Source organism: Zalophus californianus, chromosome 4 (assembly GCF_009762305.2).
Source record: "Zalophus californianus isolate mZalCal1 chromosome 4, mZalCal1.pri.v2, whole genome shotgun sequence".
Classification (NCBI taxonomy): Eukaryota; Metazoa; Chordata; class Mammalia; order Carnivora; family Otariidae; genus Zalophus; species Zalophus californianus.
The window spans coordinates 165554220-165579008 of NC_045598.1; the positions used below are offsets into that span (position 1 = coordinate 165554220).

Below are 24789 nucleotides of genomic sequence, written 5' to 3' on the forward strand. Positions count from 1 at the left end.
ACATACATTCTTTCTCCTTACATTTTCTTGCTGTACTTTGCTTAAAAATCCATTGTCACTATCACTTGTTGGTAACAGCTGAGGGAGGACCCCTCCCCCGCCATCTATGGGAGAGGGGGAGAGGAACCATGAGAGACTATGGACTCTGAGAAACAAACTGAGGGTTCTAGAGGGGAGGGGGTGGGGGGATGGGTTAGCCTGGTGATGGGTATTAACAGGCGCATGTACTGCATGGAGCACTGGGTGTTATATGCAAACAATGAATCATGGAACACCACATCAAAAACTAATGATGTAATGTATGGTGATTAACATAACATAATAATAATAATAAATGAATAAATAAATGTAAAAGGAAAAAAAAATCCATGGTCACCCTGTTTTAAGTGATCCTCTTAATCAGAATCTGAATGTAATGGTTCCAAAATACCTTTTTCTCCTAAAAGACATCCATCAATAACTCTGGGTAGTCTCTGTGTTAATGCATATAGTTAACTCACAACCAGAATAAAAGGACTATAAAACAGTGAGGTGAGATAAATGAAATATTATTCCTAATATTCTACTCTATATCTAAATTCTCATTTTATATATTAAAACTTTGGTCTAACTCTAAATACAGTAAATCATATGGCTTAATTTTAATTCATAAATGTTAAAATGTTTAGCAAGATAAAGTATTTTACTAGAAATTATTGTTTGACTAATGTTAAGCAAAAATGAATCACTAACATTGTGTTTCTGACATACAATGCTTCACTCAGGTTACTAGTTGTGTTTCACAGTGAACTGTCTACTTCAGAGAAATTTGAAATGAAATAATAATTAGTTTACTGTCAAACACATCCACAAGTTCTGAACAGAATTTTGGTCTGAGGGATATATAGGAAGATGGGCATATAAGTTTTAAGGATGGGAATGAAAAAGTAAATATAGTTAGCTATGGAAGAATTTAATTCTATCATTATCAACTAATATGGTAAAAGGCCTTAAATGTTATATTGGCATGAACTATAAACATAAATTTACATCACAGAGGAAATGCTATAGGGAGTTTTTAATGGTTTTTTTAGACAGACCAATAGTTACTTAGACCATTTTGACTATTAAATATATTCATTATCTCTGCCTGTTGTGTAGACATTGTACTAATTACAACGATTAACTCCATAAACCAGACATGTTCATTAAGCAAGAAGTAAAAGAAGTTTCTTTTTTTTTTTACCTCAGAATAAAAGGAAAAAAAGAGAATTTCAAGATGAAAGGAATGATTTAACACTGAATGAGACTTGAAGGAAAAAAAAGTGATGTTCATAATAAAATCAAAAGGAAATAAGATACAAGATCAGAAGTTATTCTCAAACACTATACACCAATGGAACTCAACATCTTATTCTCTCAAAACCCAGTAAATGAAAATAACTAGCTGACTTCCTAACCTTAAAATAATGCTTTTTGTCTAATGTATGAAAAGGGGATTATTTTGAGGTAACAATTCAAGTACAGTTTATGAATTTTCCCACAGTAGGTACTCACTAAAAAATAAATAATATCTACAATAATATGAAATATATATAGAGAGAGAGTATCTCTTGAATTGTATTAGCAAAGCCCTACCAATTGTCTTCACCAGGAAAATAGCCTAATTATCCATGTCCAACATTCTGATTACAGTAAACTATGTACACCTAAATTATCTGAACCAAAAGTTTTGAACTTCTCTTATTATGTCACAGTCCCACCTCCAACCTTGAATCCCAATGACTCACATTGATGGTTATCAAATTAAAGGAGGAGTTTTGTGATTAGAATGCTGGGATGGGATTCCTTGTGCTTTATTATAAATGGATATACCAAGGTACACAAAGAAAAACTGATGCCTAAGCAAAATTAGAAAAAAAATACAGCATTACACAAATTGCTTTGATGTTGTGCTTTATTTTTAAATTTGAACGATATTATTTTAAAAATCATTATGAGTTTTTATAACATAACTCTGTTTATTTTTTTTTTAATTTCACTTTAAAATTGTGTTCTAAGGAAAAGTCCTTTCTTCCCTGGAGAAGTGGGAATGTACTTAAAAAATGTAGGATTTTTCATTTTTACATGTGGTTCCAGGATTCAGATTTATGTTTGATCACAATTTTTAAACTATTTCTATCTCATGGTTAGAAAGTATGTTTCTTTTCCATTTCCCATGGTTGATTATTTCTTTCCACTGAAGCATCTTTATTCACTGAATGTCTGACTTTTACTCATAGAAATCATAATACATTTTTAATTGCACGATTATGTGTCTAGCCACTGTGTCTTTTTTTTTTCCCACTGATGGAGAAACCAAGCCTCAAACAACTCAGAGAGCAATTAGTAACCTCACAAACTCCAATTCTTAGTCTTTCCCTTATAGATTACCCGGGACCCCTGATAATCTTATTTATCTTTGTTCAGTAAATCTGCACTCACGTTTATGTCAAAACATTTCCAAATCTAAGAAGTGGTTACTCCTCCAAAGTTGTTTTTCACTTAAATTATGTGCATCTAAAATGTCACAGGCCTCTGTATAATTGAGGTTTATAGCAGTGCATTCTCAATACAATTTGAAAGTTCCATTCATTAAATATGTTTTTCTCACCAAAAAGACACACAGCTGATCCCAAAAAGGATGACAACCTCTTTGAGAAACTATGTAATAAAGTATTTTCCTTCCTAAGTTTAAAATACACTGTATTTCCTACTGATGCATCTTTGTTAAATTGAAAATAAGTGTCTAGAAAATATTAACCCACATAAGAAGAATCACATAAACAAGATTATGGAAGAAAAGGGAAAGTCAAAATGTGATAAAATCTGTAAGAATTTAGAAAACATAATCTATAATATAGAAATTCATATATTTGGATAATTGGAATTAATTATATGCTGCACTTTCTTAAACTTACATGCCAAAGATAATTTTGTGATTATCTACAGCTATAACATCTTTGTACATTAAGAAAATGTGAAATGTTGAAAAACTTAAAATGAAAAATGTTTTAATAATGTTTCATAGTTGAATAATGGAGACTGATGGGTAAAAACATAATACTTTTAAATAAACACCATTTATAGGTAAGGTTTTATGTATTGGACAATTGTCATCTGAAAATCTCCTTCCAATTTAGAAATTAAGAACACATGATCAGATATTTATAGAAATGGGAAATAAATAAATTTTAGGTTTATTATAAAAATCAAATGACAATGCTATGGAGGTTTCAAAAAATAAATATGAGGACTTTCAAACACCACAGATAAGAAAAATGACACCACTTATGTGTGACGTAGCACAATTCAAGTTCTCATTAGAAGAATTTTAATGAAACTTGAATGCAGGAAGAATTTTAAAAACACAAAGACTAATATAGTAAAATGATATTGAAATAAGTTTCTTGGGGGGAGAGTTGAAAATTAAAGAGAAAAAAATTTTGAAACATAGTAAAGATAATAATAGGGTTTTCAAAGAAGGGATTTCCAATATAAATAAACCCCGGGGGAAAAAAAGAGTCAGTTTTATTTTAGATAGAAGTGGACATATTCAGTGTGGGATCTGGGAAGGGGGAAGCGATTTACATACCAAAGGGAATTTATTTAAATCAAGACTTTTCTGAATATTTTTGAGTTAAAATAGAATTACATTTGTTAGCGTGTTATCCACTACCTCTACTTAACCCTATTTAAATTATATCTGACCCAAAGGAAGCTAGCTTCTAACACAATTTAAAGGACGCTCTATTGAGGAAAGCATGTTAGTGTGTCTATGTGACTACGCCATCCATAATGGGACATACAGCTAATGCCATTCAGGAACCCTTAGTAAGTTTGCAGTTAATTTTCAAGGTTTTTTATAAAGAGCACAGGTTAAACAGAAATGCTATGGAGAAAATAATCAGTCTTTGGAAACCTAGAGCTTCATTAAAACATTAAATTAATTCAAAATAAAAGATAACGGTAATAATCACGGGGTACTCAATAAATATTTGAGTTATTAAGAAACTATTATATGGAAACCTGGTTATGACTTTTGTATGTTAATTTTTGTTCTCTTTCATTGGCTTTAATCTAGATACCAGTGATATGAAATGGTAGCCTAGTACAATGTAAAACAGGATGATTAGCATTTCATGCTAGGGCATGTCTTTCAAGTTGTCAGAATTATGAATTTTACAGCTATTTAAGTTTGCTTCTTAGAGGGTTTTTTCTTTTTTAGCCCAAATTTGTTTATAGTTGTCTAGGTAAAATGTTATTTGGACATAATGCAGTTAGAAAAATCAGGCCTAAATCAGGGAAGTTTTAAAAGGATACATGTAAAGGTGGATTTTTATATAATAAAACCTTTCCTTGATCATATTATAAAGTCATAGCTTCCATTTTCTTAGGCCACTTTATTTCCTCTACATTATGTAGATATAGATTACACCAAAAATTACCCTCTTTTGAACTCCTTTTCTTGAAGAAAATTGAAAAAATGCATACCCCATAAAACACTTCCTTTCTATTTTACTGCAGTGAATTCACTGCTAGGCTCTTTTTCACTCCTGAATCCAGATAGGCAATGCTAGAAAATCAAATTGAACCTGAAGTTACTTAATAAAAGTCAATATAAGATCAGCAAGTGGAATATTGAAAATAATAATTAAATACACAAATCTATTGGCAGCTTTGCCCTATTATCTTATAATGCAAAACAACCCTATCTAAGGATACCAGTTTCATGAAACCATACTACATAAAGCAAATGAAGTATCATTTTATTTTTGAGATAGATCATGTTTTTTCCTCCAGGTTATACATTTAAACATAAAATACTTTATTTCTATTCAGATGGGGAAAAGCCATCTGACTGAAAGATTCCATGAATCTAGTAGAAAAGATCACCACATGAGTCAAAGATGAGAGTCTTTTGAATTCCTGCCATGCCATCTGTTTTAACTCATTGCAGAGGAATTGGAGCCAAAAAATCATACGGCTGGAAAACCCCAAAAGGAAGGGGTCAACCCAGAGGGATAAAGAAGCTCCACAACAATTTTTTTCAATAGAAGGAGTCCTCTGATTCCTGAAGTACACAAAAATTTTAGATATTGAAGTTGGAAATTCAACAAAATATTATTTCAAAATTTAAAAGTGACAATGTTTGAAACTGGTAAGATTCAAGTTACTATACTCTGGACAGCTATTTTTAAAAAATATATAAAAGTAATTTTCTATGCATATTTAATTTTCAATTTTAAAAATACAGTATTTTATGATGTGTAATGTATTCAGTTATGAGAAATGCATAGATTTAAGAGCATATTTGCATTCCTGCTTCCATTCAAATTAACTACATTAGCAATAGAAATTATAGATTTTTCTACAGTGGGTTTTGTCTAAAATCTTTACTTTTAAGTTATTATTTTAGGGATTTTTATTACAGTAATACTCAACAGACTATTATAAATGCCAAAATACCAATCACATTAATCTGTTACTACTATTGTCAGAAATCTTATTGATAGGATGCCTATAGATAGGTTACTGGTCTTCGAAATACAAATTAATTGTTGAAATTTGTATTCCAGAAAACAGTATGTGGCCTAAATAACATTTCAGGTATTAACTATAAGCTACCTAAAGTCACCATATTTAATTTGTAAAGTGCCTAAGACTTAAGACTACTATAAAGGAAAACATTAAATGAAAAAAGAAAAACAGATAAATGGAAAAATGTAACATTGGCAGTGCTCACAATTCCCTTAACAGGAGCTGATACACTACTGAGAATGAAATGAATTATTTACATAAGTAGTCTGAGGATAAAGTACACTAAACCCGCATAATATTAATAAACATCGTAGAAGCTACATTTTCATTAAAACTGCATCTTCATAATAATCTTGTTCTAAATAAAGAGTTTTTTCAAGTTAATACATCAAATACTATATCTCACTTATTCAAAATTATGCCTGTTAATAAAAACAACGGATAATAATCCTAACAAGGTTAATTAAACTAGCAATAGCAAACACACTGTATATGAAAATGGATTTCAATTGATGGAGAGTCTATTTACAACTGCAGATTTTCGTCAGTGTTTTGTGGTACAGCTTTAGGAAGCATGTCTATTTGCTGAAGCACTTTACTAAAGTAAAGCATGACATCTGTTACATATTATCTTTTAGAGCCCATAATATTCTTTATTTTGAGCACCGTGCTATAAAAACCAACTAACTTTTCTATTGTAATTTAGTTATTATCACATTATTGCCTCAGCAAGGGAATGCCCATTTTTGCTTATTCAAATTACCATTTATTAATGCAAAATATATTTTGCTTCTGTCGCAAAATCCAGCTGTATATACCAAAATCATTTCCCATATCAAAAGAGACAAAGGAATTCATTAAACATACCTTGATATGGAGCACTAAACCCACGATATCGGTGATTGCTGTCTGTAACAAAATGCAGTCTGAGCCAGTTTTTGTTGCTGATAATTGGTGGTGGTATATTCATTCCAGATAACCTGAATTATAAAAGACAACAACAAAAAAATTTTTAAAAACTTTTCAGCAGTAAATGTTTTCACTGAAGTGGGACCCCAAAAAATGTCTACCTGTATACAATATTCATGACATTTCATTTTTAATTTTTAAATACTAATAAATTAGTTATTTTATGCATAGGAAAGTCAATCAGAGAATGGTGCAACTCCAAACGTGCTTTCCAATCAGGTTGCATATATTAATAAAATAAACTGTGAACCGGATATAATTTTCGATTCACCTAAATTTATTGCCTAGATAATAATAAACATAATGGAGGCTGATCTGATGGTGCTGGTCCTTAGGCTCCTCAATAATATATCGATATGGTAGAGTTAGAAAACAGACTTCAAAGCAATTGACAGACTCTTTCCACTTAATATATTTTCCAAATTTCATGTTCTATGGCAAATTTCCTAATTTCTTTTCACAGGGCAAGCACTCTTTTAATGTGATTTCCAATACTATAAATTTTTGTGATTAGCTTTCATTATAATATGTAGTCTATAATGCACTAGAGGTCTGCCCCAATTGACAGAGAGAAAACAGATGATTGTATTTTGGATGTATATTTATTCTCCATATATTTAGTCACAAGGTACCATTTCATAGTCTCCTTAAAGCAAGGTAGTTAGAGTAAAACTTTGAAACTATGCGCCAGATACTGGTCATGGTCAACAGATGAAGTAACTCTCTTGTTCTATATCTTTTGAAGATTTCCAGGGAAGCAGTTTCTCTAATTTCATTCAATAAAGGAAGATTACACCCATATACTCACTCATTTAAATCCTAGGTGTGTGCAATAAAGCCAAGGTAAAATATTCTCAAAAGCTAGACTACTACATACTGAAGAAGGGTTTTTCGCTAAGGTTTCCTAATAACCAGGTATGATGTATCTCTACTATTATTCAAAACTTTTGCTTTTCCTCATCATACAGCAAAATAACTGGTGTGTGTGTGTGTGTGTGTGCGTGCGTGTGTGTGCGTGCGTGTGTGTGCTGGGGGGGATGATTACAACTCTTCTCTCAGTGCTTTGCAGGCAGTCACTCTAGGGGACCCGTAGGAGGACACTGGAATATACGTTGTACATATTAATCACTGTTGAGATGCAGACATGGTGATCCAAGGACCCTTTATACAACAGCTTCCCTTATTTCCCCCAAAACCTACTTTCCCACGATATTTTGGAACTAGCTATCACTTTCTGTGGATGACTATCTGCCATGCCATACAAATATGAATTCACCTTTACTGTATCATTGTGGGCAGATGTGTCCGCACAGGTGTATAGATAGAATGGTCTTCGCAATATTACTGTGTGGTCCAATGTTCATGATTCTAACATGAACAAGATGGGCTCTATCACATACATTTCTCAACCCTCCTTCCACTTTAGAATGCATCTTCTCTAACTTTTCTCTGTCAATGCCCTATTTTCTCTTTTCATAGCAGTGACCCTGTTTATTGATGTAACTGGCTCCTTTTTCATATCCAAATTTAGCAAATAAAGATATGTATATAACTTTATAATGTTAAGACTCAAGTTTTAAATTTTTACTTCTTTACTTTCAAAACTATCCAGGTTATGTTTACCTTTGCTTGTTGGTTGGTTTGGTTTAAAAAGCAATTCAGTGAGAAAGTATTTAGATTTGGTACAATTATATTTTCAATAGACTAGCATGTTTCATGCCAAGTTTTGATTTACAATTTGGTTCTCCTCACTTCCTTGATTTGATGCCCATAAATATCCATTAGGGAAAGTTTAAATTATTTTTGACAGTCTGCACACATTTCTAAGTGTAATGAGACTATAATACATGGATGGTTGAAATACATTAAAGTACAGAGTTTGGAGGGAGGCCCTTAGAAGATCCAATAAATGAGAAACAATTCAACAAAGACAACAAAAGTAAGAAAGGAGAGAAGATGGAACAGGCAATAAAAAGGATAAACTTCCCATCTTTCCCAGGGACATCAAAGATAATTTCAGCAAAAGAGGGTAGAAAAGACAAGTAATAGCTACTATGGAACTATAGTTTGCAACTGAATTCACCTTCAGGAATTGAGAAAGGTGGAATTGAAGATATTAGAGTTGCAGTAGCTAGAGGCACAATACAAATGAGATGGAGCAAATAATGGCAACTTAACAGGGGTGCAAATAAGAAGATATTCTTGACAGCCTCAATGTTTCAGCTTATGAAGCAGAACTATAGGTAAGCCAAGACACTGACCATAAAGCAAGTGCACCACAGTATCTCTCCTTCCAAATGATAGTCTGCTAGTATTGAATATTTTTAAAGATAATTTATACAATATGGCTTTGTCTATGTCTTATAGAGCAATCTGGAAAATGCACATACATATTTCTGTACCATATTTCATATGCTATCAAGACATCTTAGAAATGGAGGATTGAGAATAAATGCTGCTTAGAAAGATTCCATTAAATTAATTAATTTAGATAATTTATTAAATATGAAAGGAAATATTTCCTAAATATAACTCATTGTTAATCCTGATACCAAGGGTTGGAAATATAGTAGTAAATAAGACAGACAAGATCCACAATCTTGCAAAGTGAAAATAAAGAAGGTAACATAGATAAATCAATAAGATAACTTCAGATGGTGGCAAATGATGTACAAAAACATTAAATAGTAATATGATAATGTCTAGAAATGAGGTTTCAGTTGTTCTAATGTCTTTTCCATTTTATACTCAGAACAGCAACACTCACGATTCTGTTTTAAATTGCTAAACTGGGCTTTAGGAAAATTAAATCAAAGAAAATTATGATAATGATAAATGTCATAAATTTACAACCTACTATTGTTTTTGTGTCCAAGAAGAATTCAAACTCTGTCTTTTGAGTAATTAATAAATTGGAATGGACACAGTAAATTAATAATGACATCAAATTTCATTGAATATTCAATGTAGAAATACAATAATACTGTGTAACTTGCCAATATTAACCTTTACAAAATATTTTATTTATATAATTTCCTGCAGAAAAAGTAACTAAATCATAAACTGATACTTACTTCTTTTAGTAAACTAATTTAAAATCACATGGAACATTTTATATTGTAGATAGTGCCTTAGAGAATATGATTGTAATCGGTACAAAAAAATCAGTAAGTGTAAGAAAACTGAGAGAATCACAAGTCTACCAGTTTTTAGAAGTGTCAAAATCTATTTTAAGCCTAGGTCTTTGGTGTATACTCTCTTGTCAGATCCTTATTGCTGTCATCCGTTGACCTCTGGTTCTCAACTGTCTTAAAGTTAACACTTGCAACAACAGGTGTCCTCTTTGTGGCTTTAACATCTTTTTTTTTTTTTTTATCTTTCCAATGCCCTAAAATCATTCACACCTAATGACCTGTCTTTCCTCATCTTTAGTACCCTCAGGCACAATCTGACTTCAAACCCGTAATTATTCAAATCATCAAAAACCTCACTCTCCCAACATACTTCTCCTGCACTCTCCTAATTTTACTTCTTTCTCTCTCTTGCCCTCTCTCCCTGTCTCCCCTTTTCCCTCTTTTACTTTTTTTGACCCAATTCTTTCTCTGGCTTCCTCCGTTCTCCAAGATTTTGTGAGATCAATTGTCCTACTTTGACCTGTAAAAAATTCCTAGTACGTATTCTTTCATCTTAACTCAAGACCTTTCCATGAATATCTCTTTAAGGCTAAAATGTCTTTATATATTTTTTACCTTCATTTGCTTACCTAATCATTCTCGGTGAAGCCAGTCAAAGTTTCAAGGTTGAGATAAATACCAAATCTCCTCTTTCCTCACAGAGAACCCTTGCATAGTCTTATCACATCATTTATTATTTTGTATAGTAGAAAGTTTCCATCCTCACTACTATTTACATTTCCTTTGAAGGTAGATTATTAAATTCCTGGTGCTGAGCACAATGACTGATGAATAGTAGATGTACACTGATGTTATTTATCAAGAAAATACATGAATATAAGCTGTTTGGGCACATGCCCTCTTTTAGTACTTCTTATGGCACTTATCACAACATTCATATGATTATACTGTGCATGTTCTATAGATAAGGAGTTAGAAGCAGGAATCACATTGGATTTATCTCTGAATCCATAAGCACTTTTCAAATTATAGATAATGAACAGATGCTAATCAAATTGGGTAATATCCTATTACAACATTTCTCAAAGTGTGTTCTAATAAATATTAGCCACTAAAACTGCCTTTGGGGATAGGGGAAGATACGCCAGTCAAAAACACTTTGAATTGTTGTTTTGTAACCATATGTGGCCCCTTTTCTAGATTTTTTGTAAAGTTTTAACACAGAATTCTTAAATTTATTTCAACAATAACTCTCCCATTCCCATATTTTGACATAAAATCAAAAAACATGTTATAAAATTATTTAATAGAACCCTTTCAGAAACTGCTAATTTTATGTATTCATTTGTGTCTGGATAGAAATGTGTTTCATAGTCCCAAGGAAAACCAGCATCTTTAAAAATAATCAAACAAGAAAAATTCATAAAATCTCTATTATGTTCTACAGACTATTATAAGTTAGAAAATCACTCTAGCAACAAAATTTATCTATTTCTGGGATGACATTGAAGGCACTGATCTTCCATGCCATGCAAGTCATGAGTACTCTGTGTGTGGAGTATACAGATATCCACACTGACCAGGCTGTGCTTTTTTTCAACACAGATGTGTCTGTGTTCTTGGTTAGATATTTAAAAGTCACTGAACTGCAGAACACACAATCTTATGTGGTTTTAACAAGAGCATTAAGAAGCTAAGCATTGTATTATGCAGTCCAATTATTCAGAAGCCAGATGTTATAAAGTCTTTACAAAGCAAATGAGAGAAGTGGGTACACTAAATTTTCTTCTCTTTCTAATCCCCCCCTTTACTGACACCGCCCTCTTGCTTATCCCCATCTCTACCCTGACTTTCGTTTCCCACATATCCCCTATTTCCCTGATCTATCTTTTAGGCATTTTTCTTATAAAAATTGGATGCTGTAGAATAGTGTTATTTTTATCTAAACACATGCTTCAGGAAAATCTCTTTATATTTCAGATATAATGTGTGTGTCCAGCTACCAAAATTTAATGAAGATGAAATAGAAAAGTTTAATAGTACTATAGCCATTTCAAAATTGAATTTGTAATTAAAACCTAGCAAAAAACCTCCACATCCAGATATTAATAGAGAATTCTACTAAACATATAAAGAATTAACAATTTTACCCATTATTTTCCAGAAAATAGAAGAGGAGGGAACACTTCTCAACTCATTTTACAAAGTTAGTATTACACTCTTGATAAAACCAGACAAGGTCTGTACAAAAACAGAAAATAAATAAAACTAAAAAACAAAAACAAAAAACTTCAGACCAATATCTCTCAATAGATACAAAAACCTTCAGTAAAATATTAGCAAATTGAATTCATCAAGGTATAAAATGAATTACACACCATGACCTAGTGAGATTTATTCAAATTATATAAGGCTGGCTCAATCTTTGAAAATCAATTAATATAATCCACCATATCAACAGGCTATAAAAGAAAATTTAATGATCAAATCAATAGACACAGAAAAAGCATTTCACAAAATCCAATATCCATTGATGATAAAAACTCTCAGTGCCATGAGAGACTATGGACTCTTGAGAAACAAACTGAGGGTTCTAGAGGGGAGGGGGATGGGGGGATGGGTTAGCCTGGTGATGGGTATTAAAGAGGGCACATATTGAATGGAGCACTGGGTGTTATATGCAAACAATGAATCATGGAACACTACATCAAACACTAATGATGTAATGTATGGTGATTAACATAACATAATAAAATAAAATTTTAAAAAATGTAAAAAAAAATAAAAAACACCTCTCAGCAAATTAGGAAGAGAGGGAACATCCTCAACTGGATAAAGAACATGTACAAAAACCTATAACATTATACTTAATATTGAATTACTGAATGATTTTTATTAAGATCAGGAACACAGTACATGACTCTTATTCAACATTGTGCTAGAGGTTTGCTTGAGTCCATAAGGTATGAAAAATAAATTAAAAGGAATATATCTTGGAAAGAAAGAAATTGTCCATACTTAAAACAATATGATTATTTATGCAGAAAATCCCAAGCAGTCTACAAAATAAACCCCTAGAACTAATAAGTGCATTCAGCCTGGTCGCTGGATACAAGATGAATTAAAAAAAAATTCAATTTCTAAATAATAACAATGAACATGTAGAAATTGAAAAAAATAAAATTGACAATTTTTTGAATAAAATTAAATAGGTATAAGTCTAGTAAATCATTTATAGGGTCTGTATCAGGAAAATTTAAAAATGCAATAAAAAATCAAAGACATAAGTAAATGAAAAGACATGCCATGTTCCTGAATTGACTTATCATGGTAAAGATATTAATTCTCCCCCAAATAATCTACAGTTTTAATGCAATTCCTATTGAAATGCCAGGAAATTTTTTTTGTAGACACACACAAGGTAATTATAAAATGGACATGGAAAGGTACAGGACCCAGGATAGATAAAACAAATTTGGAAAAGAAGAATGAAGTCCAAGTAAACAATAGCCTTTTCAATAAATGATGCTGGGGCAATTGAACAACCATAGGAAAAAAATAAACCTCAGTCTAAAGTTCACACTTGAAAAAATTAAACATCTACTTATGATTTTAAAAAGTCTCAGCAAACTGGTAAAATCAAGTATTCAACCTGATAAAGGGCATCCATGAAAAAGATACAGCTAATATAATTGTGGTAATTTTTAAAGGTGAATAATTTAGTGCTTTCCCTGGAAGATCAGAAACAAATTATAGATGTCCACTCTCACCATTTCTATTTAGCATTGAATTGGGAGTTCCTGCTAGTGCATTAAAGCAAGAAAAGTAAATAAAAGACATGCCAAAGGTAAAGAAAAGGGTAAAATTGTGTCTTCAGAGGACATGATTGTCTATGTGGAAAATTTCTATAAATCTACAAAATGCTAGAAGACATTATGAATGACTTTATCAAGATCTCAGGATAGAAAATGAATGTACAAAAATCAGCTGTATTTCTGTGTTTTAGCAATGAGCAAATGAAAATTGATTTTTTAAATTAAATTATCACTTGCAATATCATAAAAATAATTGAAACAGGAATAAATATAACAAAATGTACATCATTTTTAATATGTTTTAAACTTCAAATAATATATAAATCATATTTATATACTTAGATAACCTAAGTAGATAGAGAAATATGCCCACATTCATTTCTAGGAATATTCAACATGGTTATGATGCCATTTTCCCCAATTAATATATAAATTCAGCATAATTCTTGTGAAAATCTCAGTGGAAATGAATGATTCTAAAATTCATGTGGAAACATAAAGTACCTAGAATAACTGTTTTTTAAAAAGTACTTAATTAGATGATTCATGCTAGTTGATTTTAGACTATCAGTCTACAGTAATAATGAGGTGCTGCTGATCTGATATATACACAGATAAATGGAAGAAAATAGAAAGTTTAGAAATAAATCTACAGATATATGACCAATTGATTTTTAACAAAGAATTCAAGGTAACTGAATGATGAAAAAATATCATCTCGACAAATGGTGTAGAACTGAATATTTTAATACAAAAAATAAGGAAATCACCTCAACCCTACATAATTATTAATTCAAAATGGATCATAGACGTGAATGTAAATGAAAAAATATTAAAACTTCCAGAAAAATGCATGAGAGAAAAATTTGTGGATTAGTGGGAGATTTGTTAGATAAGAGAGAAAAAGCATGAATCATTTAAAAAAAGATAAATTGAGCTTCATATTTTAAAAAGTTCTGCTCACAAAAATACATTATTAAAAAAATTAAATGACAAGCCATAGATGAGGAGAAAATATTTCTAATGCACATAGTTAAAAAGAAAATGTATCTACAAAACACAAAGTATTTTCCAAATTTGTAAGATAACAGATGACTCAACAACAACAACAACAAAAAAAACAGGTAAAAACTTTGAACACTTCATGGAGGAAGAGATACAGAAAACAAAGAAACACATGAAAAGATGTTTAAATTAAAATGAGATATCACTATCCACTTAGGAAAATGATTAATAGGAATATTCCACTGAGAACTAATACACTCATTAAAATGGTTATCATTTAAAAACTGAAAATTACAAGATGGGTGAGAATGAAGAGCAATTTGAACTTTTATATCTGGCTTATGGAATGCAGTGTGGTACAGCCACTTTGAAAAACAGGTTAGCAACTTCTTACACAATATACAAATATCATTTAACTTAGCAATCACACTCCTAGTATTTACCTAAGAGAAATGAAAACGTATGTACATACAAAGACTTGTACACAAGTTTTTGTCTTCATTATGTCTTCATCTTCATTCATAATCACCAAAAACTGACAAGTGGTCAGTTTTTATAAAATATATATATATAATAAATATTTATATATATTTATATTTTATATATTTTATATATATTTTATATATTTATATATCATATATTATATATATAAATAGAGCTGGTGCATTCATACAATTATGCTTTATCACTAGTAACAAGGAATTAAATACTGATACTTGTAACAATATAGATGAATCACACAAGCATTGTAATAGAAGAATCGATATACTACATACTATGTGACTGTATATTGTATAATGTTTTTTTACATGACATTCAAAGAAAAGGAAAGACAGTCACAACAGTGGGTGAGGGAAACATTCCATATCTTTATTTTGGCTACATGATTGTATATGTTTGTAACAATGCATAAAATTGCATGCCTAAGAAGTTTCAATTTTAATGTAAATTATTCTTCCATAAACCTGGCTTTAAGAAAACAAATAGTTTTAAGAGATTTTTGGCTTGCCTGTCAATAACATTAACAAAATAATATGTATATTTCTTGCTTGGAGCAAATAATTGGAACAAAATAAATGTATTCTCTCAAAGGAAAGGACAAGAAGTCATTTTAAATTCTTGAAAAAGATCATCCTCTTTATGACTAGAGAAATTGAACCTCAAATATCATTATATATATATATATGTGCAAATATATATTCAAACTATGAATATTCTAAATTGTTTTTCTTTGTACAATACTTCCAGTTTTAACCATAATTACATCCCCAATATATTTATTGCCAATGTATGTTTTTCTTTAGGTCTCCTGAATTGATACTGGTACCAGGAAAATGGTCCAAAAAGCAAATGTTTGAAAAGAAAAAGAAATGTATATTAGCCAGCCATTTACTTTATCTGTTTGAGTCTAATAATTTCATTTATCTTTCTCACTGAACTTACTAAAATAAATAGTTTTGTTGGAGCTAGACTTCTTTTTTTTTTTTCTTGTCACAATTTTTTGAAACATAGCAGCTAAAGAATGTAGAAAATGTTGAATTTAAATGATCAGTGTATGTATACTCAAGTAATGGTTACAGTATAATTCCTAACTTTCCCATAATTTTTTTTCATATCATAAGCACAACATTATATGAATGCTTTTGAGTAAATGACTAAATTTTTAATTGTACCTCTATCACTAAACAGAGAGCTCTTATTTCTACTTTCTTGGAAATGGAAATTGAATAGCTTCAAATTTATTCAGTGAGATGTAAATATCTTCAAAGAACCATTCAAGAGCATCACGGATATTTTCCAAATACCATCCATATGTAAAGTAGTATACAAGGAAAATGTAAAATACTAAAGATTATATATAAATGAGAAAGGATATGGCTAAACAATCCAAAGAAGCTATACCTCAATTCCACTCTACTTCCCTTTCCCTCTCTCTCTCTCTCCCCCACTCTGAAAATCACAGAAACAAATCAAAATAAACAAAACAAAAACATTTAGAATAGAGTTTCTTAAAACAGGGTATAATATTATTCCTATTTCTGTGGATTATCTCTATTTCACAAATTCCCATACTTATAATAAGTATGTACATAAATAAATATACAATCTGCAAAACTTGTTAAATATGATTTATGTAGGCTATTAAAATTTTCACAAATCCCCTAATTTTCTCACTTCTCTACTTAAAGTATTTAAGCGGACATTTTAGCAACTGAACTACTCACATCTTTTGCCAGGTTAATATTAGTAATAATAATGTACAATATTTATTGAGGGCTAGTTACTATGTACTGCATATTATTCCAAGCATACTCATTTAATTACAGAAAATAATACCTGTGTATTATGAAATGCAATGAAGTAGAGATTTTAATTATGGTGGATTGCTGTTCAATACGTAGATTTGTAAATACTGCTATTTTATTGGTTGGAAAACCAGCACAGTGTTTATTCCAACCATTCTAAGGGAAGGAGTCATTATAATTTACAGTTACATAATCCAGTGGGTAGTAAACATTTGTTAAACTCAGTGTCTGATAGTTTAAGACAAGGTTTATAATCTCTCGGAAAGCTTAAAATGACTAATGCATATCCATAGTATCCAATGCAATTACTTTAGTACATGTTCAATGTTGTATTTCTTATGTTAGAGGTGTTACTTTGTTTCCCCTTTATTTACGCCACCGTCAGGCGTATGACTTCTCAAAAAAATGCCTGATGAATATTTTCCACATCATTTACCTTTTTATTTTCCTGTATTAGTCTCAGTAATTTTTCTTCCTCTCAGTTTATTTTATAAACAGTCAGGTTTTAGATTACCTCAAGTCTGGTGTATTGTATTACATTGAAGACTTTATAACTTTACTTGGAAAAAATCATTTAGAGATATAATTATCTTTTTCACTACGTTTTTAAATTTTGATATTAATTGTGAATCAATATCTATGAAACTCACAAACTCCAAGATCTCACATTACTTTTGCTTAGGACATCAGGGAAGGATTGAAAGATTTATCATTCTTGACAAACAAACAAACAAACAGCCAGGCAAAACAAAGGCTGAAAACCATGTTTTATTAATTTCACAGCAAAAAATGCAAACATACTCAGGAAGAATTTTGAAGTAAATGTAATGAAGGAACTGTTTATAGAGTTGTGAGACAGGAACCAAAATGGAATGCTGTGGTAGCAAGGATAATAGGGTTCCATATTACCTGTAGTCCAAATGGGAATTGATTTCCACCCTGTGAAAAATGGGAATGCCTACGCACAGTGAGACCTGGTTCTGGGGATTATTCCGGGGAATAAAGTCAGTCCCTTCTATGGCTAAACTCTCAAGGAAGCCAGTGAGCAAGGGAAGGCAGAGCAAGGGAGTTGAATTTGGATTGTGGGCAAAGAGAAGGGACAGAGAATAACAGCACACTTGTCAATGTGCTCATTGTTTATTTAAAGATACCAAAGATACAAGACTGTCTAGTCACAAGACAAGAAAATTATAGCCTTAATATATATAATAGAATATTTAAAGTCAAACAGTCATAAAGGCAATATAAAAACCATCACAGAAGGATAGACAGTGTCGAGAGTAAAGTCTTTTCCTAAGCTAAGAAGCCATTCAACAAAGAGTTGACAAGAGGCTTCTATACACCAAGCATTCTTGCTAGAGTTGCATGAGTGAACACAGTGCCAGACTTTTCTTTGTAGTAGAAGAACATTATGTAATAGGTTTTAGCAAGATGCTCAGCAGAAATGGTAAATCTGTGTATAATGAAGTAGAGGAGAGTAAAAGAACTGGGTCATCAAGCAGTGCATGGTCTAGGAAACTTTCTCACCTAAGGGACATATTTTAACAAGGTGAGTATGAACTCTCTGGTAGCTCTGGGAAGTGTCCATTATGGTCCGTGGAAAAGCTGGGGTCCCACAGAAGAAAAGGAGCTCTTGACTGGAAGCCCTTGCAAAAACCACAAATCTGGAGAGCCATTAATATAAAACATGCAGTTGAACCACCTCACACCTGTCAGAATGGCTAAAATTAACAAGACAGGAAACAACAGATGTTGATGAGGATGTGGAGAAAGGGGAACCCTCTTACACTTTTGGTGGGAATGCAAACTGGTGCAGCCACTCTGGAGAACAGTATGGAGGCTCCTCAAAAAAATGGAACTACCTATGACCCAGCAATTGCACTACTAGGTATTTACCCAAAAGTTAAAAAACACTGATTTGAAGGGGCACATGCACTGTGATGTTTATAGCAACATTATCAACAATAGCAAAATTATGGAAAGAGCCCAAACATTGGATAAAGAAGATGTGATGCACACACACACACACACACACACACACACACTGAAATATTACTCAGCCTTCAAAAAGAAAGAAATCTTGCCATTTGCAATGACATGGATAGAGCTAGAATGTATTATGCTGAGCAAAATAAGTCAGTCAGAGAAAGACAGATACCATAAGATTTCACCCATATGTGGAATTTAAGAAACAAGACAGATGAACATAGGGGAAAGAAAAAAAAAATAGAGAAGGAGACAGACCATAAGAGAGTCTCAACTATAGAGAACAAACTGAGGGTAACCAGAGGGGAGGTGGGCTGGGGGATGGGCTAAAAGGGTGATGGGTATTAAAGAGGGTACTTGTGATCAGCACTGGGTGTTGTATGTAAGTTACGAATCAGTAAATTCTACACCTGAAACTAATATTACACTCTATGTTAACTAACTGGAATTTAAATAAAAAGTTGAAACATTAAACAAAGAAAACCACACGCATTTGTCTCTGGCTTTCCCTCCTAAAATAAAACTCTATACTGACAGAATTTGTAATGGTTAGAGTCAGAAAATGACTGCCTTTTATTTTTGGATATTTCCTTTTTTTTTTCATGCCATTTTATCTTATACAATTTTAAAGCTAATAACAACATGACAAACTGGGAATGGGTTCTCCTCTTCTATGTCATACTTCAGCTCAGATACGGTTTTGCTCTCAGAGACTTCTCCAAATATATTTTAAAAATAGAATGCATTTTGAAAATAATTTTATTTTAATTTTTTTAAGATTTTATTTATTTATTTGAGAGAGAGAGAGAATGAGAGATAGAGAGCATGAGAGGGAAGAGGGTCAGAGGGAGAAGCAGACTCCCTGCTGAGCAGGGAGCCCGATGTGGGACTCGATCCCGGGACTCCAGGATCATGACCTGAGCCGAAGGCAGTCGCTTAACCAACTGAGCCACCCAGGCGCCCGAAAATAATTTTATGTAGTATAGGGTTCTATGAAGTCCTTTGAATTAGAAATGTTCACTAAATTAATATCATGGTAGAAATATTTCATTGTATATTTCTATGAATACCTTTGAATAATGTTCATTGAATAACACAATAGTAAAACAAATTTAAGCATATTGTATCTACATTTCCCTTATATCGGTTTGAGTTAAAAATAACATATGGGTTTATAAATATGAATATACTTATATTAGAATCTTTTAAATATTCATATTTATAACTTATTTTATATGACCAAATTTCAGATAAATAATATTCAATAAGAATAACTTCAATTAAATAGACTTATTTTTACAAAGAAAGTTAAATTGTTATATACAATTAGCTTATGAGTTCATGTGAGAGATACATTCACAAAAACAATTTAAACATACTTTTGCACATGTACATGCACAGAGTCAAGAATTTATCTATATAAAGCATTAATTATGGATTTATCCCCTCTAGGATACTGATCATATTAACTATATTTCTCATGGTGTCCACACACCTTTATTTGGGTTTTGTCTTTTAGATAGAGGAGAAAGAAGAAAAGGACATTGGTCTGTGTGTGTGGATTGAGACAGTAACAAGTACTTTGAAACTGAAGAAAAAGAGGTGAAGAAAAATCATATTATGCTGATTAAAATAAACAATGGGAGATTGCAGAATTGACCAGATAGTTGGCAACAAAAAATTAAGCAGGTAAAAATACATGCCCATACTCCAAAATGAACAGTATCAAATAAAATACTTTAATACTTCCCCTTTAATTTACTCAACAATGATATTTTTATTCAACATTCCCCTATGAATATTAATTGATCATTCTATAAGTATGGGTACCCTCCAAGGTGGTGGGGATAGATATCAAAAAAAAAAAAAAAAAGGAAAAAGGAACTAAAGATACAATCCTCAAGGAGCTTCTATTCTGATTGGAAGAAAAATATAATAAACATGAATGAATAAATATACAGCATGCCAGGTAGTGATAAGTGTGACTAGTAAAACTAAGTAATGTGAGTAAGATAGAGAGTGATAGAGTTAGACAGATCTCTGATAATGTCCCCCTTAGCTGAGTTTTGAAGGAAATAAAGGCATGAGCCATGTAGTTATCTAACATATGGCATATACATAGAACCTCGAACAGGGCTCTATGGCTGGGGTGAAGTGACTGAGAAAGGCAAAAGTTATAGATGGTATTTGAGCGTTAGTAGTCAGCCAGGTTGTATACAATCTTGTAGAGTTATTGTACAGTCTTGAAATGTCATTCCCCTTTAAATGTGAAGCCACCAGAATGTAAAAACAGTAGAGGAGTGTCAGGTCTGATTTGCATTTTATAAAGACTGAACTGATGTGTTGAATAGAGTGGGGTTGCTATAAGAGGAGGCTGCTTGAATTATTAAGTGATAGTTGCTGACAAAGTCTAGGAATAGAGTCATGGCAGCAGAGGTTGATAGGTTGTTTTCTGAGTTAAATTTGCTGAGAGTCAAAGGAGTTTGTGAGTAAGGAGTCAAATGTGACTTTAAAATTTTGGTTAACTGAGAAATGGAGTGCCTGTAACAGAGATGGAGAAGACTATCAGAAGTGGATATCTGGGAGGAAATAGTGGGAGCCCAGATTTGGACATGTGAAGCTTGCAGCACTTATCTGAAATCCAAGTAGATCTATCGAAGGCACAGCTGGAAACAGGAGTCACTAGCATATACATATGGTAATTAAAGCCACATTTCTAGATAATTGTTACCAAGCAAATGTGTAAATAGAAGAAGATCAAGAATTCACTCTGTTTCTGGTTCTGCCTCTTAAGGTCAAATCCAGAGGCAGTATGGAGGGAGAGATGGAAGGAGAACTTGGCGAAAGTTTTCTCCAACAATGGAATATGTGGGTCATGCCTTGAATCCTTCTATGTAGTAACGGTGGGACAGCCAGGTTTGAGGGTGAGAGAATAAAAATAGGAAGGGAGATACTAGAGTTCTGTCTCACTTTTCAGTCTCTCTTGCCTTGGGATGCCAGGGTGCTGCCCCTACACAGGGGCAATTCCTCAATTCCTCCTCTCCTTCTTCTTGCTAAGTGACACAGAACTGTCACTTAGAACTCTGGAGCAGGGCAGCTTTGTGAAAAAAAAGACCACTAGCCTTGGAATGTTTTGTCCAACCTCTGATCCAAATCTACATGGGTGGTAGAGTTTGGTTTAAACTCACACAGTCCAACTTTGAAGCATATTATTGTTATCAACTGGCATAAATAATTTTTATATTAATGATACTGAATGTTTTATTCCATCACTTTGTTTTTTGCTTTCAATGTCATTTTTTTCTGAAGAAAATAATGCAGTTATGTCTGTATTATCTCACTGTGATATTCTAAATTGCATTCATGCTTAGAAAGCTATTTCTATTCAGAAATTAAATGAAACTATGTGCGAAACTTGTACAATATATTTTTGCTTATATTTTATGCATTTAAATCTTTAATCTGTTTGAGATATATTTTGGTGCAAAGTGGGATGAGAGACCATTGAATTTTTTTTCCCATACAGCTGCCAAGTTTCCCAGTACCACTTAAAAATAACTCCATTCTCCAATTTCTTATGGAGATGTTTGCTTTATCAAACTTTGTGTTCTAATAATACTACAATTTTTACTTTGTTTCATTGATCACATCTGTTTTCATGTGTACCTACAATATTATTTAATTATTACATCTCTTTATATTTCTGTGTTCATGGCTAGTAGAAAGAGCCAACCTCATTATTACATTTTCTGGGAAAAGTTATAGTTGTTTCCACCTGTACTTTTTCCAAATTATTGTCCAGTTTCTGAAAAATAATTGTTGAAGTTCTAATTAGAATTTAAGTTGTTCATTTGGAAAGAATTAACAGTCCAGGCCAAGGTTAAAAATCTGGTACAACAGAATCAAAAAATCAATTAGAACAAACAAAGTATCAACCCAAAGCAGTTATCTGTTTTCTTTGATATCTCTCAATGAAGTTGGGTAGTTTGCCTTATCTATTTAGTTACTAATAATATCTTATTAATTCTAAGTGTTCTTAATTCCTCTACCTTTCCTGGATTTATGTGTCTCTTCCTTTTAAATAAAAAAAAAAAAAAACTGCTTCAATTTCACATTTTATTTCTTTAACCAGAACTTCTAGAACAGTGTGAAATATCATGTACACTTTTAAATAGAAATACAGGGATACAAGCAGAGCTGGAAACTTGTAATTAAATAGAAAATTAGATAGAAATGGAACTAAGACTGCTGAAGGAAATATTACAGATCACTCAGCCACTTGGACCTTAAACTTGCTGCTCCTAATCCAACCTCTACCTGGGTGAAGGAAGCCAACATCTACGCTGCTCTTCAAACCAGAAATTTGGGAATCACTCCAGAATCTTCATATCTATTTACTTCCAATTTATCATTATTTATTTACTGTTTCTTCCTAAATATTTCCCTTCTAAATTATCAGGATTTAGACCAGATTCTCAACAAATATAATAAAAATTATTACAGTAGCTTCCAAACTCATTTCACTATCTCCAGACAAAATTCTCTTTACTTTATCATATGTTCTGTCAATGCAATATTTTTGCTAAAAAGAAAATCTAACCTGTCACAGTTTGTTGCTTAAAATCTTTAGCTGTATTCAAACCAATACAGAATAGTTCACCCTTAAACATAAACATCCAGAGTTCTGCAAGACTGGAATCTTGTTTATCTCCTAAATCTCAGTTTCTTAATTTGTTCGCCTCCTTACCTTGCTCTTGCTATAATAATTTTTTCTACTTTCGTAGAGACAAGTACTCTGTCATAGCTAAACCTTTGAACATGCTTTTTCCTCTTTCTGGGATGCCTTCTGTATCTCCTCTCTATTTTATAATCGCTTGCTTTTAGAGTTAGGTTAAGCATCATTGTAACAAGGAAGTAATTCCAGGTATCCCTCAGGCTGTGTTAACTGCTTCTCTTCAGAGCCCCCACAATACCCTCACACTTCTTTGGCTATAACATTTATCACAATGTACAAGAAACTTTAGACTAGAAAATTATTCTCTCTCTCTCTCCCTCTCTCTCTGTTTCTGTCTCTGCCTCCCTCCCATACTGTTTAGGACTTTGCCTAACAGAATTATTCTCAAAATTATTTTTGCTTTAATTATTCTTCTTCATAATTTAGATGACAAAACATGAACTAAAACAAGAACAGGAAGATGCTGAAAGTATGAACCACAATAAAATTAGAGTATAATCAAGTACAACTACATTGACTTAGTCATTTTGTCTCCAATACTTTAGAAGTGAAAAGAAAATAACTATCTTAGGTTTAAATTTGTATAAAAATGAAGACCTGTTTGAGGATAAAGCCATGATATAAAACTAGGCAAAAAATATTGTACAACCACAGAGATAGGAAATCCCAAGGAAGAAACCCAGCATATTCAGTTATGGATCATGAGATTTTAAAAAGCCATCAATAACTCTAATATAAAAGGTGTATAATTGGAAATATTAATATCTGAGACTGATATTTGAAGATATTCAGATATTTTGACTTTGAAGGATAACTGTAAGGTTCATAAGCCCAATAGAGAGCAGAAAGTCATATTGAGACTAAAAACAGAACAACAAAGTTCATTTTCCTTTTCTTTTTCAGTTTTGATTTTCAATAGGAATTTAATCTCCCTTTATTTCTGTCTTTAATGTTTAGAACAGTACCTGATACACAGAAGACACCTGATAAATTCTGTTGAATGAATCCAGAATGATTGTTAAACTTCTTTTTTCTATTTTGACTCAATTACTATTGAAAGACGCAGATATAATTGTGCAATATGCTGTTAAGTTTTCAGTACTAATAATTAAAATACCAAAGTTGTAAAGTGATTTCCTTCTTACAAAATTTAGTGAATTCTTGTATGCTTTCTTGAGTAACAAAGGAAATGGAGGAGTTAGCACTAGTGCTTTGGAACTGGCATATAATGGTGAACACATGAACACAAATGTGTCCCACATATGTGACAGAAGCTCAAA

General features: G+C 31.9%; 1 protein-coding gene and 1 long non-coding RNA gene across 7 annotated transcripts in view; one reads left to right on the plus strand and one right to left on the minus strand.

Moving 5' to 3' along the window:
• CSMD3 (CUB and Sushi multiple domains 3) overlaps window positions 1-24789 on the minus strand; it is a 1160406-nt gene that overhangs the window by 754221 nt on the left and 381396 nt on the right. For all 4 annotated transcript variants that reach the window (XM_027574671.2, XM_027574666.2, XM_027574669.2 and 1 more), the window contains exon 6: window positions 6427-6539. In XM_027574671.2, coding sequence (XP_027430472.2) covers window positions 6427-6539 — 113 coding nt within the window. The remainder of the gene's footprint in view (window positions 1-6426; window positions 6540-24789) is intronic.
• Window positions 1-24789, plus strand: part of LOC113911807 — a 64438-nt gene that overhangs the window by 16465 nt on the left and 23184 nt on the right. Inside the window, exon 3 of one of the 3 annotated variants that reach the window (XR_003516601.1) lies at window positions 20294-20463. This is a non-coding gene — a long non-coding RNA (uncharacterized LOC113911807). Of the gene's footprint in view, window positions 1-1230; window positions 1695-20293; window positions 20504-24789 lie in introns of those variants that run through there. The other 2 variants (XR_003516600.1, XR_003516602.2) reach the window with 2 other exon arrangements.